We start from the raw sequence: 16,217 nt of genomic DNA, 5'->3' as shown, positions 1-16,217 counted from the left end.
GTCCAACCTATGTACGGGGCAGGCCCAAGCCCAAGAAGATAAATGTGCATCATTTCCTGATATCGGGGCTCATTCTGATAGAGATCCGGCGAGAGCCCTGTCACTTTGAGACCAGCGCTGCCTTGCTTTATATGTGACCAAATAAATATTATATCTGAGAGCTGAAGACTGACTCCGGTCTGTACTTGGGCATTCAACAAAAGAATCAGGGGCTAACAGTTTCACAGAGGAAGGTAACTTAAGCTCTTGGTCAGTTACCGCAGTAACAGACGCCATGAAACTAACCTGGGGCCTCATTTATAAAACATTGCGTAGGATTCATACTAAAAGTGTACGTACGCCCAAAAGCCGAAAATGGCGTATGCCCAGAAAAATCCAGACTTATAAAACCATGCGCACGCACACCTGCAAGCAATTTCCCATTATAAATCACAGACCACCTGAACGTTGGCGGACAAGATTGCGTCTAATCCTCCGCCCACAACACGCCCACATTCAACCATAAATGGTCAATGCAAAGCACCTCATGAATACTGATAAATATTTAAATGAGCCAGCTGGGGTGGGAGGAGGCCAGGAGAGACAGGAATGCTATTCTTCAGCGCAAGGTTGTGCAGCACACCAGAAGCCCTGATGATTTTGCACACCTTAGTTGGGTGATACAATAGATTACAGTACAGTACAGTACATTTTGAAAACGGGACATTGCTGCAAATTGCCTTTCAATGTTGGCCTGTTCACCCACGGTGTAGGGAAATCTGATGTATCGACTGGTCATTTTAACAATGCCATCCAAGACTGCAGGCATTAGTGCGCTCAGGGCCGGCTGCGATATACCAGACCTATGGATAATGTCAAAGAATTTTATTATTCCCAAAAGTGTCTTCAGGCAGAGAGTTGAACATGATATTGTTGACTATATTAAACACATACCTATCGGCCAATTCGCGCTGGTAAGAGCCGGTTGCCAGAAACCCCAGGGTTGTCAACACCTGTAATTGAACAGGGACAGCGTGGTTCCGGTGGGTCGGCCTCTCTAATAATAGGCCCAGTTCAGCACATAGATCCAAGAGCATTGCTCTAGGGAATCTAAATCGGCTTATTAGCCAGTCATCATCATGGGCCAGGAAATCTTCGTGGTCTCTGAAGACTCGTTCCCTCCTGATCCTTCCATTTGCATAATCTTCTAGCAGTGGCAATGCATCCATCGCGCAGCATTATGCATTGGTGTCACCATGGTATTTATATATTTATAACAATTAGAGTGATTGCCTCACACCTTGTCACAAATTACATTTCAATCTGCAATATCCTGGCATAATTAGAAGTGTGACAGGTGAACACAGTGTGCTGTAATTAACACTATGGTGAGAAAACCGTGATGAAATATATATATATATATACACTACTGACAAAAACTTAGGGATATTTGGCTTTTGGGTGAAAGCCGGAAAATGTAAAAAGTTCACGCTACAGTGATATTATATCATGAAAGTAGGGCATTTAAGTAGAAGCATACACTGGTGATTTCCTCATCTCAAACAATTTATTGAAACAAAAGCCAACAACAGTGGTGGATATACCACAACAAAAAAATATCAGTGTCTCAATAACTTGTCATGTGCCCTTGAGCATCAATTACAGCTTGACAACGATGTCTCATGCTGTTCACAAATCGAGTTATTGTCTGCTGAGGCATGGCATCCCACTCTTCTTGAAGGGCGGCCCTCAGGTAATTGAGGTTCCGGGGTACAGACCTCCGAGCCTCTACACGGCGACTTAGCTGACCCCATAGGTTTTCTATGGGATGCAGGTCTGGAGAAAGTGCAGGCCACTACATCTGAGGTACCCCAGTCTCCAGCAGCCGTTCCCTAATCATGCGACCTCGATGAGCTGGAGCATTGTCGTCCATGAAGATGAAATTAGGCCTGTGTTGTTCATGCAGGGGCACAATGACTGGATTAATGATGTTATTCAGGTAGTATGTGCTTGTCACTGTACCATTCACAAAGTGTAGGGCAGTTCTGTACTAACTAGACTCACCTGCCCACACAGTAACACCACCACCACCAAAGGCTCGTCTGGTGACAACAGTGGCTGATGCATCGCGCTCTCCTTGACGTCTCCAACATCGTTGGTGGCCATCATTTCTGCTCAACATGAATCGGCTTTCATCAAAGAACAGCACTGGTCCCTCGCCTAGCGTAAATGCTCCCTGGCCTATGCAAGACGATAACACCTGTGCCTGGTGGTGTGGTCAGGTACCCTTGCAGGTCGTCTAGCACGCAGACCATGCTGATGTAAACGGTTTCGAATAGTCTGACGTGACACTTGGGTGCCTCTCACCTCCCTTAAACGTGCCTGGAGTTGAGTGGCATTCATCATCCGGTTCCGCAGGGCACTGTTAAAAGTGAAGCGGTCATCAGTGTGGGATGTGGCCAAAGGACGTCCACTTCTATGCCTTTCTGTGACTCTTCCAGTTTCTCTTTATCTCTGTTGCAACCTGCTGATGACACTCTGTGACACTCTAAGCTCAGTGGCCACTTCAGTCTGAGAACATCCTGTTTGAAGCCTCGCAATGGCGAGGTACTGTTGATCAATTGTTTGGTGTTGTCTTGGTCTCATGATGTCAAAATGTGAGCAGCATGATGAGGAGGACTGTTTAAATACCAATTCTAATTGAACCAGGAAATTTATTGGTCGATTCATGGATCAAACACCTGTTGTGAATTTTGCCGTTAAGCTCCTTATTAGAGAACAGCAACTTGTGCAAAAAGTACTGAAACACTGAACAGTTGGACATGTGCATTCAAAAGTTTACAGAAGGTCACATTAAGTTCACCTGTAAAGGTTATAATGCATTTTAGGTTCATCCCGAAATTTAACCCGAAAGCCGAATATCCCTAACTTTTTGTGAGTAGTGTGTGTGTGTGTGTGTGTGTGTGTATAAATATATACTGTGTGTATATACATGTATATATATATATATATATATATATATATACATATGTATATATATGTATATATACATGTATATATACATGTATATATGTATATACATATACATATGTGTTGGCTTTTGTTTCAATAAATTGTTTGAGATGAGGAAATCACCAGTGTATGCTTCTACTTAAATGCCCTACTTTCATGATATAATATCACTGTAGCGTGAACTTTTTACATTTTCCATAAATTTCACCCGAAAGCCAAATATCCCTAACTTTTTGTGAGTATTGTATATATATATGACAGGGGCGAGCGGTCATAATAAGCTATAAAATTAAAATCTTTAAAATGTTTGTCTCCTAGGGTGTCCTTTTATAATATACCTTATTTCTATCATTTTGGTTGCAAACCGCTGCCTATATACACGTATCTATCTTAATTTGCTAGGGAAATGCTGGAAAGTTGACAGCTTGACGTGCGCATGCTCTCTGTGATACCGAGTATGTACAGTAGTTTTGTAGCCGGTGTTTCCTGTACGTGGGCGTTTTGAATGCATGCGCAACACGAGTAGCTACGTACCAAGCTCGCTTGAAATGTTCAGCGGCAACTGCAAGTCATTCACTTGACAGCTAGCTACCGCTAACATCGTTAGCTGGATAGCTAGTACAGGAACGTTAACATTAGTTTGTTTTTTCATCTGTATCGTGCCAATCAAAATGGGTGAATATACATCTTCAGTTGAGTAACCTGGCATGTTTCATTGATTTAGGCTATTGCAGGTGTTATGAAAAAGAGGTGTTCTCTGACGTTAATCACTTTTGTGCGTAGCCTGCCTGATGGGCATATTTGTGTGTCATTTCATTGACCATGTAGGTTAGCTGGTGACATTGCTGTGTGTTTGCATCACCCTGTGGCACGTCCAAATAGTTCCGATCTCATGGTAAATTCCAACATTGTTGTTGGTAACATTGGGGCAAATTGCGCACGCGTGTCTATCAAAATCGAGTTGTCGAGTTGATATAGTTAAAACCATTTTATGCGTTTTTATTAATAAATAAATGCCAAAAAATTTTAGAGCTCGCGCCCTTGTGGGCACTCGCATGAAATTGGAACCACAGCATGATTTCACCGCTGATATATGGAATCTATACAGTGGTGGAAAAAAGTTTTTGGACACCCCATGCATTTGTGAAATGTTGCATTAAAGAGCATATTGCAGGTTGGAGACCCCAGTGAATCAATGTGTAGGAAAATGATGTGGGAACTGAATTTTCATTGAAATATGCATATATATATATATATATATATTTTACAGTGACCTCTGGAGTTGTTTTTGTGGCAGAATTTTACTTCCGCATCTGAAAAAAGCTAAACCGGAAGTGACGTAGGAAGAGGGAGTGCGGTCAATTTGAACAATAGGAATATAATGGATCTTAATGCTAGTTGTGACACTGAAGAGGCTGTGAATGTGTATTCATATCAATATGACGGACCACAGCCTTATAATTACGAGCCTGTTAGGCGTCAAAGAGACCAGGAACAGACCAGAGTCAGAAGAAATAATGGTCAGAGAGAGATTCAGCTGTGCTGCGAGGAGAACCAGGGGAAGACTGGGCAGGTGTGTTGGTCAGTGACCAGGGTTAGCTTGTAGATATACGCATTTATCTATGAACGTTAGCAAGCGTTATCTAACACTGTGTTCACATCACAACACTGTAAAGTTTGCTATCACGTATTAGGCTATAACTAGTAATGATCGTCTAATACCAGCAGGAGTATTGATACTTACCTATAACGGAAACTAATGAGTTTCTATCAGTCGTATTTCGCACTGCATCATATAACTCCACACTGCGTGGTATAGTGCTTTACCGTTACTGCAGGAGAGAGATAAACAGCTTCCTGATAAATGATACTGATTTTAAAGCCCCCGCCTTGTCGTCTGTCGCTGTCGTGCTGCTGCAACCGCGTATAAACAAAAATTGATTTATGATGAAAGGTATATATGGCAGTCTCTGTGCGCCGCGCACCTGTCAGATCGGGCAGACCTGACCTGGTGGGCGCAGTGCCAGCTGGCATCAGGTGGGCCGGCCGGTGTGCGCCACCACCCGGTTTAAAGTAGCAGCCAGCTGACATGCCGCTCCGGCACCGCGCTCCCCCGGTCTGCGGCACCCGGTCTGCTGGATCTGACAGGTGCCACTCCAGCTGTCAGTTGGACGCTTTCTGAAGAAGGAGGAAGTTACCTCCGAAACTGTCAAGGTAAATAAACATCCCATGTCTGATTAAGAGAAACAAAAACCTCTTTTAGCGAAAAGGAAGACATGATGAATGTATTTGAACTATATTGATTTATGATGACATCATCATCAAGTGCAGATACAGTCCTTCAGCAGTTGGATACCCTCTGCAGAAATACAGACAAACCAACAGCATGGAAGACAAACCAAGATCTGGGCGTCCAAGAGTTTCTTCAGCAAGAAATGACCGCATCCTGATCCGCATGTGCAGGCAAAACCGCCGAATGACATCACAGGAGCTTCACCAGCAGTAATCAAACCAAACTGGTGTCCAGTGTTCCACCCGCACTGTACGTAGCCGACTTTCAGATCATGGCTTAAGGGACAGAGGCTAGACTGGCATCGTTGGGCCCAGGCACACAACAACTGGACAGCCAGGAATTGGAAGAAGATCCTGTGGTCAGATGAGTCCAGTTTCCAGCTTCATCTTCCTCCTACTAATGTGAGGGTACGCAGAAGGCCAGGCGAAGCATTATCTCCATCATGTACAGTACCTACTGCCAAGCATGGTGGAGGCAATATCATGGTTTAGGGATGCATGAGTGCTGCTGGTGTTGGTCATCTCACTGTCTGTGATGGCACATTGAACTCTGCCAAGTATTGTACCATTCTCGAAACCCACATGCTCCCTTCTGCGCGTGCACTGTTCCATCAAGGTAAAAACTGGATGTTTCAACAAGATAATGCCCCTTGCCACACATCCAAGGCCAGTAGAACTTGGCTCCAGGAGCACAGTATCCAGGTCTTAGAGTGGCCAGGTCAATCCCTGGACATGAGCCCCATTAAAAATCTGTGGTGGATTATCAAAAGGTCTGTTTCAAAGCGTAAACCAAAGAATTTAGAAGAATTAAAAGCAGTAATTCAAGAAGAATGGGACAAGATTACCCCTCAACAGTGTGAAAGGCTCGTGGAGAACATGCCAGCCAGGATTAGACTTCTGCTACATGCCAGTGGCAGGACTGCTAAATATTAATTTGATGATGTGATGGTTTATTTATTTTTTGTTCAGTTTTGAACACATTTTCTGGTATTTGACTTTGATACCGACAGTGTTGAGAACTGACATATTTAAACTGTCAAGAATTTAGTTTTGTTAGTTTTTCTTGTAAACAATAAACAAAAAATATAATTTGTATTTATTTGTATCTGTCTAAAAAGATTTTTCCACAAATATTTCATGATAATATTTGAGATTATGTAAAATTTTAAGGGTGTCCGAAAACTTTTTTCACCACTGTATTTATGGAAGGGTGCAAGGGAGTTATTTTGTCTAGAGCGCCAACATAGGTAGAGCCGGCATTGATATGGAGTGTAAGAGATGAATCATGATGCAGTTTGGATTCAATTCACCACCTCACTATCTGTGTTGCCAAATTCCCCTTGTCTCCAAGATGTGCATAGGCTTACGGATGGTTCAGAATTTACGTGGAGGACCGCACATTTTTCCGTCAAGTTTTTTTTTTTTTTTTTTATAAATCACAACCTTTGCGTGGAAAGTGGCGTACGCCAATTTCAGGCCCCGTTTTGTGCATACGCAATGTTTATAAATGAGGCCCCTGGTCGGGACCAGGTTTTTCTCATGAAACCTCGAGTTTCTCTCTATGTCTGCCCTCTTTCAGCCACACACGGTAGCTATTTAACTTCTTCATTCATTCAGTCAGCAGGCGAGTTTTGGCGTGGCATATTAGTTCTGCCATCTGTTATTTAAAAAATAATAATAAAAAATTAAAGCTGCAAGCAGCGTATGACGGGCCCTCGCACCCGTGCCCCGCATCCCCCTTGTGCCTGTTGGGGATTGTCTGTTTTTTCCAGTGTTTTATCACTCACTCGCTCACTCACACACACACACACACACACACACACTCCTGATGCCGACAAAAACCCACCGGTAGTACCTCCGCTGCTGGTGCCCCTCTGGCGCCCCTCCAGCAGATGGTGCCCTTAGCATGTCCTAGTGTGTGCTTGACATGACCTCTCACTCCTTACAATGGGTATGTGTATTGGGGGATGTGCAGGCAGCTAAGGGGGTGTCAATAGACCAGGCAGAGTGCAGAGGAGAGCAGACCAGAGTCAAAAACTGTTAAACAAGTCTTCACAGCGGCCACAAACTTTTTCCAATCCACACCATAATATATGTTTTTGTAGGAATTTTCATCCTGTCCATCAGTATAGGTTTGGAAGCTGTCATACTTTTACTTTAGACAGTAGGGACCTAATTAGTGCCAAGTGTCTGCCAAGATCCTGCCTTTTCACACCAGAGTCCATAGGAAAAATTAGAGGCTTTGGTTGTCGACACTCTGAGTTTGAGGGCTTATATCTACCAAACGAATGGAGTAATGACGGAGTTTTGAGCAACTTTTGTTAAGCACTGTGTGATCTGTCATGTATTAAATTTTCAAGCCGCTGCCATTTACGCCCTGGGAGGAGATAGATTTTCTGCAAAGCGAAAATTTGGGCAAAAATGTGACTTTCAAACGCAAATGGTGGACTTCCTGTTGATTTTAGGTGGGTGCGGCAGCACGAAAAATGTCGCGCTTGATGAGATCTGCATTTTGGCGTTGTTTGGTCTTTCTATCACATTCCTGTGGGCATCAGCAGCTGCCTTTGCATCCCTAGGTGGCGCTAGCGAGCCCATTTTTGCACCTAGGGGGTCCGATTTTTTATTTTATTGAAATTTTCACCAGACCTGATGTACCTGCCGAATTTGGTGAGTTTTTGAGCATGTTGAGGGGGTCAAATTAAGCGTCAAGCAGACGTAATAATAGGAAAAAGAAGGAGAAAGAAACGCTACAGATACAATAGGGCCCTCTGTCAGAGAGGCGAGGGCCCTAAAAAACAGTCAGTAGGCCTTTATAAGAAGTCCATTAGTAGTTAGCTGGCATCTTTTTTTCACAAACATGGCATGTACTTTCGACAACGATCCCGTGGATGAAGGTGCAGTGTTACTGCGCAGAGAATTAAATATTCGTTGGGAGATGATTATAAGACCGCGCATAGATGTTTATCTTTTTGAGCGTTACCGTTTCACATCACAGTCGATCATCTATACACAACACTGTTTGAACAATGTTTTTATATTTCATCTTAAGCTGCTGCCAAGTGTGCTTCGCCCCCACGGTGAAACTACTCTGTTTTGATAAAACTAACTAAAATCAGCTAACTCAAATCAGCTTTCCAATCTAAGAGTAGATCAACTCAATTCGGGGTAAGACTCGGAGTTTGTTGAACCTGCTTCGTGAAACAGACCCCAGGTCTCCGACCCTGATCCCGGGTGTCTTCGGTGGAGGTGTTGGAGCATCTATTGTGGTACATAAGGACCATCTTACAGTGAACGCAGGTCACTGTATGCATCTTGGTGTTGAGATCAAAATGCTCCCATACTTTGGATGTTTTCTGCCTTTTTCTAACACATTTCTCTTCGCTTTCCTCATCCCCATTTCGCTTCCCTTCTGACATCTTGCCGCTACTTTAAAAAGACGCCTGCCTTCCTCCTTCCTTTGCGTGCGTGACGTAAGCACGTTGCGCCGGTTGTGCCACATTAAAAATAGTCCATGCGAAACACCGGATTTATATTTTTATTTTTTTATTTATTAAACGATTCTTCGAGGCAGGAAAAATTACCCAAGGCAAAAAGTAATCGAGGTACTAGATTACTTTGAGTAATTGTTTTCAGCTCTACTTTGTGGTGAGTTTTTACTCCTTCTCTTCAGTACTTAATCAATATTACTGTGTGCACGTAGAGCGGGTAAATTGATCGTCAACTGTGTTATCAACATGTTTCTGTGAATTTGCTTTAGATGTTATATTTATAAAAATGCAGAAAATGTGTATGGGAGTTGATTGAGGTATGTGGTGACCGGTCCAAAGTCTACAGTTAGCAAAAAGTCCTAAGATGGCCAAAATGTCAACTTCGTTACCTGTCAACTGTGTTACCCATCAACTGTAACACAGTTGACAATGTTGGCAAAGTTATCCTTATATTGAGTGTTGTTAATTAAAAAAAGAGTCATGAGCTATTGTTATAAAACAGAAATTACACAATTACATAAGAATTGCCTAAAAACATGATTTGCATCAGAAGGGATTAACTTAACTGATCTAAACACTCTGTATCACAATGATTTCATGGAGTACGGATAATTTTGAGGTGATTGAGTGGGTTGAAATTATCCTCACATAATATTAAACATAATATTAAACAGACTGATTTGTGTTTCAGGGAGGCGATTCATCTGCTGCTGAGAAGCAGCAATAGTACAGAGCTCAGCGTAAAGCTGCTCCTGAGAGACGTTTACAGAGACACAGAGAGACTTGTCATGAGAACAAACACACATCTGGACTGGAGAGACACCACAGAGACACACATCTGGACTGGAGAGACACCACAGAGAAATGCATCTGGACTGTTTTGTGAATAATTAAGAGATTATTATTAGGATGAGTTGGTGAGGACTTTAAAATTGATAATAATTCAGTATTAACAACATGTTAAAGAACTACGCATTAAAAATGTTCAAGTTTCCTAAGATTGAGCTTCCATAAACATTCTGTCAAAGTTTTAATGATGTAATATTTTTAATCTATTCAATTGAAATTGAACTCATCAGCTTAATGCATATGACCCTCAAATTTATGTAATCAAATTAAAGTTTTCATTTTAAAGAAAGGTTTCTCTTTCCAAATGTGTCCTGTCAACTGTGTTGATCTTCAGCTGTGTTACTTTACATGTCAACTGTGTGGTTTTTGTGTCATAAATCTCTTAAATGTTGGCTAAACTGTAACAAAAAAGTGGGGGATATGGAGGGGGTAGTCTTGCATAAGGATGGTGAATAACTCTAAATTACGAGTAATGTGGATTTATGTTGATTCTTCCTTCCTGATACCGTCCCACAGAATGTTCATTATTTAGCTCAAAACTAATATTTTCAAATCAGCTACACAGGCAACCATAAAACCCATGGTGAATAGACTCCAAAACTTTAAAACAAATATTTTATCAAATGTGTAGGACATCATTCATGTTTTGTATGATACAACATTTGTCCGTAGCACAGTTGACAAAAGAATGACTCAAATGCATATTTTCATTAAAATATTTAAAAAATCATTAAAACTTAAGCTTGGCAATTGATGAATTTTGCGCATTTAAGTGGTATACTATGGAAAAAAATTTGTTTATCAAAAAAGAAAACTGATTTTCTCACTTTTTTTTATTTTCAAATCAGCTGCACAGGCAACCATAAAACCCATGGTGAATAGACTCCAAAACTTTAAAACAAATATATTATCAAATGTGTAGGACATCATTCATGTTTTGTATGATACAACATTTGTCCGTAGCACAGTTGACAAAAGAATGACTCAAATGCATATTTTCATTAAAATATTTAAAAAATCATTAAAATTTAAGCTTGGCAATTGATGAATTTTGCGCATTTAAGTGGTATACTATGGAAAAAAAATTGTTTATCAAAAAAGAAAACTGATTTTCTCACTTTTTGGTTGATACGAAATGTACCCCTAATTATAGAATCACTCAGGTACTTTACTGTGGCTATTTCCACAGTAACCCATTCTGAATTTCACCATACATAAAATATGCATAAAATTGACTACTTTACAAATTGAAACCATTTTGGTGTGATTATCTTCAAAATTGAACAAATGAAGAACAGTGCCCATTCTGTTTGACATTTTACAATTTTTTCAATGTGGAAATAGCCATTTGGAATCGAAAACCCTTACTGTATGAATGTGCAGCTTAAGAGATTTGGTAAAATGTTCATGAAAATGTTGATGTTGTGACAAATAAATGCATTTCTGATGCAATGGCCATTATATTTTAGGATGAATATAAGACACAGAAGCAAGCTACAATTGTGTAATATTTAGGAATTTCAGTATTCGCAAGTGTTTATTTTATTTATTTATAAATAAAATAAACAGTTGACATCTGAGAAATACAAGGTGTGGTGTGTGAGCGCGTGAACGGGCTGAAATGCGTGTGTCTCACACCAAATGCGTGAGACTTGAGATCCCTGCATACAGGAAATGGTTCCAATGTCTCAAAAAAAAATCTCAGCAGATATATTATACGTCTATGGCTCAGAAATATGCATTGTTGGGCAAGCTACTTGTAGTTAGCTAAGCTACCACTTACTCTGCATTACATAAAGCTTCACTACACTGAAGCTACCCTCCAGAGAAATGTAGCAAGCTAAGCTACAATACAATGACAAAATGTAGCTTTACTACATCAAAGCTACTATTTTTTTTATTTTATTTTTTTTAACCATCAAACCAACTTCATTTCAAGTTATTGCTACCTTAGTGGTCAATAAAGTGTCAGTCAAACAGATAGACAAAAAAAGTTCAGTTCAATAGTTTATGAAACTCTGCTTTTACTGCTACAAACCACGGCAACAAAAACAAACAACATGCTTCACATAATGACAAAAAGCAGGTGGTGTGTACATACTAATGTGGGGGAAGTGTGTATACATGTTAGTGTGTGTGTTTGTGTGTGTGCACACCTGTGTTTGCATGTCTGCTAAAATTAGGGCCCATTTGGAGGACAAAGTGTAAATGACCTTAAAACTCAATAAATTGGTTCAAACCACAGGAGCAAAAGAAGAAACCTCTGCATTCCAAACTTTTTTCCTTTCAGTGGATATGGAGGCCAGGCATCCTGATCTTTCTTACAGCTGCTTGTTCACGTGACACAACAGAAGCTTTTCAACATCGGCATCTCATGTCATCTTTGTCGCCTGCATGCACATTTCCCGCTGCAGCCGACAAATCCACATCAGCGGCAGGACAGGTACGCGACATCACACAGAAGACGACAGTCTGTCGGCTACACGTACAGGTCCGTGAGCGGCGGTGATGTCACCTGCTGCTCCTGGTTAGATTTCAAACCGCAGCAAAAGCTCCACTGCATTTAAAGTTTAGAAATGCCTGGGAAAATGTAGCTTCTGTGGATGCTACCGCGCTATTTGATCAGTAAAATAGTTTCACTACTTAAAAGCTAATTGATTTCGAAAACTGTGACGTTACGACCACGCTACTGAAAAATGTAGTCAAACTAGTCATGCCGCTACTGCCCAACACTGGAAATACGTACCTGTTTTGCAGGTAGTGTGTGGCGGGCCACCGAAAAAATAAAAAGGGCTGTGTCTGGCCCACGGGCCGCTAGTTGAATAGGTCTGTTCTAGGTATTTTAAGTAAGAAATGGCTTTTTATTGAATGAATGTCAAAGTAGTTTCCGAGTATCTTAATACTCCGCGGTGCAAAACCAGGCTAAATTATGTGATTTTTACTTAATCCTTGAACAATGAAAGATAGAATTCCACATATAGGCTTGTGACTGTGTGTCTGTCAGACAGTAGATATCAAGTGGAAGGGGCAGATGGGTTAAAACCAATGGCTGCCATAGATTCAGTATCTCAAAAAATCTTAATTAACTAATACAGTGGTGTGCAGGGATATTACTACATGCAAAGCTATATTGGGTAAAGCTCTTGATGATTGTGGGTATTCAAAATATTTTCCCAAGGTTAACAGTTCAAACTCTATTGCTTTTAGACATGCCAGTCTAGATGCAGGTTGAAGAAATGCGTACTGGGTGAGAATGTTGAGTTAGCCACCAACTCAACAGAGAAGCTACACTTACTGTATGTTTGGTTAATGACTCATCCTGCTCATTTACATGACCATTCAGATGACCATCCCAGTTCCAAAAGCGATGATTATGTTGATAAGAGAATATACTAGATTATACAACGATAGAAGGAAGTTTATTGGTCATTATGCAACAGGTTGTACAATGAAATTAAAATGTGATTCTCTCTTGATTGATTTATTAAACATGGAGGAGTGCAGATGGTGCATTTAGTAGTCTCACAGCCTGAGGGAAGAAGCTGCTCTGAAGTCTGTTGGTACAGCAGCGTATGCTTCTGTATCTTTTGCCTGACGGCAGTAGGGTGAACAGGCTGTGGCTGGAGTGGGTGTTGTCTTTTAAGATCTTTTTGACTCTGCGCAGGCACCTCACCTAATATCACTGATGCTTGGTAGATGGGTACCAATGATGTTTTGGGCAGTTTTAATCACTCGTTACTCGTCCTGTCCTGGGCCGTGCACATCCCATGCCAGTTTGTGATGTTTCCAGTCAGGATGCTTTCAATCGCTCCTTTGTAGAAGTTGACAAGAACTTGTCGTGGGAATTTTGCTTTCTAAAGTTTCCTTAAGAAATACAGCCATTTCTGAGCTTTTTTAAACCAGGGCAAAGATATGTGAAGTCCATGACAGGTTCTCTGTTATGTTGATTCCCAGGAACTTAAAACTGCTCACTTGCTCCACCTCAGCTACACTGATGTAGACAGGGTTGTGTGTCTTTGCCTCCTTTTTTCTAAAATCAACTATCAGCTCTTTGGTTTTGCTGACGTTGAGCAGTAGGTTGTTTTCTGTGCATCATTCTGCAAGATGGTTGATTTCCTCCCAATATGAAAACTCATCATTGTTGGAAATCCGACCGATGATGGTGGTGTCATCCGCAAACTTCACAATAGAGTTCTCTCAATGTCGGGGGTTGCAGTCGTGGGTGTACAGCGTGAACAGGAGGGGGCTGAGCACACAGCCCTGGGGGGCTCCAGTGTTGAGCACTAGAGTGGAGGAGGAGAGACTGCCAATCCGAACTGACTGGGGTCTGTTTGTGAGTAAGTCCAGTATCCACTTGCAGAGAGTGGTACTGATGCCCAGAGTGTTCAGTTTTCCAATCAGCTTCATGGGGGAGATTGTGTTGAAAGCTGAGCTGAAATCAACAAACAGCATTCTGGTGTAGGTGCAGCTTTTCTCAAGGTGAGTGAAGACTGAGTGGAGAGCAGTGGAGATGGCATCCTCTGTGGATCTGTTGGTTCTGAATGCAAACTGCTGAGGGTCCAGACTGGCAGGGATGATGTTCTTTATGTGCTGGAGAACCAGTTTCTCAAAGCACTTCATCAGGATGGGGGTGAGTGCCACAGGGCGGTAGTCATTTAGATCAGACACTGCAGACTTTTTAGGCACAGGGATGATGGTGGCTGTCTTGAAGCAGGTGGGAACACTCTCCTGTGACAGCGATATGTTGAAAATGTCAGTAATGACATCTACTAGCTGGTTGGCACATGTTTTTAGTACACGGCCAGGGATGTTGTCAGGCCCAGCAGCTTTACTCATATTCACTTTCAAGCAGGACTTTCCTCACATCCACTGTGGATACTGACAGTGGCCGGTCCTCTGGAGGCGGAGTAGACTTTACAGCTGACTCTCTTTTGAGGAGATCAAAGCGAGCATCAAATGCGTTTAGCTCGTCTGGTAACGTGGCCTCACACATGATGGGAGCGCTCCTGCTTTTGGAGCCTGTAACACTTTTGACCGCCTGCCACAAGTCTTTGCTGTTGTTGGTGTTGAGGTCTCTCTCCAGTCTCTGCTGATGCCTTCTCTTTTCCTCCTTGATGCCAGCTTTCAGTTTTGCTCTGGCAGTGTTGTAGGCTTCTTTGTCACCTGACTTAAAGGCAGCTTTTTTGGCTCTACATAGAGCTCTCACCTCTCCATTCATCCAGGCTTTCTCATTTGGGAATGATTTAACTTATTTTTACCACATCATCAGCACATTTGCTGATGATGTGTCGTATGGTTCTCCTGGGTAGCAGCATCTTTAAACATCTGCCAGTCTGTGCATTCAAAACAGTCCTGTAGAGCTGCTGCAGCTTCATCTGTCCACACTTGAACTGTTTTTACAGTTGGTTTGAGACCTTTTTGTCAGCTGGATGTAAGTAGGCAGGAGAAGCAAGGAGATGTGGTCTGACTGACCAAAATGAGGACGAGGGAGGGTTCTGTTATTGTCTAGTAGCTAGTATTTTAGGTTGGTGGGAGTGCAACAAGTAAGTGTCATTTGTAATAAGTGTTTATTAATGTGTTCTCCATGGAAAGATAACTCAGTCACCACATCCATAGCAATACAATTATTAATACATGTCACATTTCTTTTTCAGTGTTTTAATACAACATATCAACCTCCAAATTTAAAAAGCTGTTGTAGTAGTGCATAGAAAGATTGAGACTTGTAAAGCCACTTTCAATATAATTCAGTTTTATTTCTATGGTTGAAAATCAGAACAGATTTTATCTCAAGGTGCAGAGGTTACAGAGACTCAACAAATTTTGGCTCATCCCATGAACCAAAATCTCTCCCATGAGCAAGCACTTGGTGACAGTGGTGAGGAAAAAAACATTTTAATGGAAAAAACCTTGAGCAGAACCTAGCTCTGCGTGGCCAGCCATCTGCCACTACCAGATGGCTGTAGAGAGAAAGAGAAATGGGGAGAGAGCGAAAGGGGCACAGAGAAGGAGAGAGAACATAGTACAATGCAAGTTCCATATAGAGATATATAGTAATATTAATGATTATAATAATGAAAATATTACTGCCAATAAAAATGATAATAGGACTGATTATGGTAGGGCTGAACAAAAAATGATAATATGACTGATAATGATTGGACTATTATAATTATAGTAGTAATAGTAATTGCAGAACAGTAGGAGGCTTGCAATCACATATTCAGACTCTACAGCTCCTTAGGCAGAAGTACTTGCAAAGAGAGAGGCCTCTTGCAAGGGGATGTAGCACCTTTAAATATGTTTGTTTCCATGATTTTCACCACATAATCAGTCAAGTTAGACCCCAAATACACAGCCCAACAAATTATGACCATGTAGGTTAGATAGACCAAGCAGTGAAAAGCATGAGACTCACTGTTCATCCAGCTTGACTGTTTTTCTGCTATGTCAACTTCTCTTTTTTTGTCCCTCTTTGCAGGTGGAGTCAGGGCTTTGGTTTCAGCTTGGTGTTTAGCAAGACAAACTGGCATTTCAAATAAACAACTGATGTTTGCCTTTCATGTGTTTTGATGAATAGGCTGGCATAAGGAATCG

At 41.5% G+C, this 16,217-nt stretch overlaps 1 protein-coding gene across 2 annotated transcripts in view; it reads left to right on the top strand.

The window, feature by feature from the left end:
* The window catches only part of LOC115354949 (oocyte zinc finger protein XlCOF6.1-like), a 52,147-nt gene that overhangs the window by 17,873 nt on the left and 18,057 nt on the right, over positions 1 to 16,217 (top strand). The window contains exon 2 of one of the 2 annotated variants that reach the window (XM_030045509.1): positions 9,463 to 10,400. The exons of the other annotated variant lie outside the window; for it this stretch is intronic. Within the exon in view, the coding sequence (XP_029901369.1) occupies positions 9,463 to 9,485 (23 nt within the window). The 3' untranslated portion in view covers positions 9,486 to 10,400. Of the gene's footprint in view, positions 1 to 9,462; positions 10,401 to 16,217 lie in introns of those variants that run through there. 2 annotated transcript variants of the gene reach the window in all.

Source organism: Myripristis murdjan, chromosome 23 (genome assembly GCF_902150065.1).
Source record: "Myripristis murdjan chromosome 23, fMyrMur1.1, whole genome shotgun sequence".
In the NCBI taxonomy this organism is placed as follows: Eukaryota; Metazoa; Chordata; class Actinopteri; order Holocentriformes; family Holocentridae; genus Myripristis; species Myripristis murdjan.
Note: the sequence above shows the minus strand (reverse complement) of the source record. Positions and strands in the feature narration are given on the sequence as shown.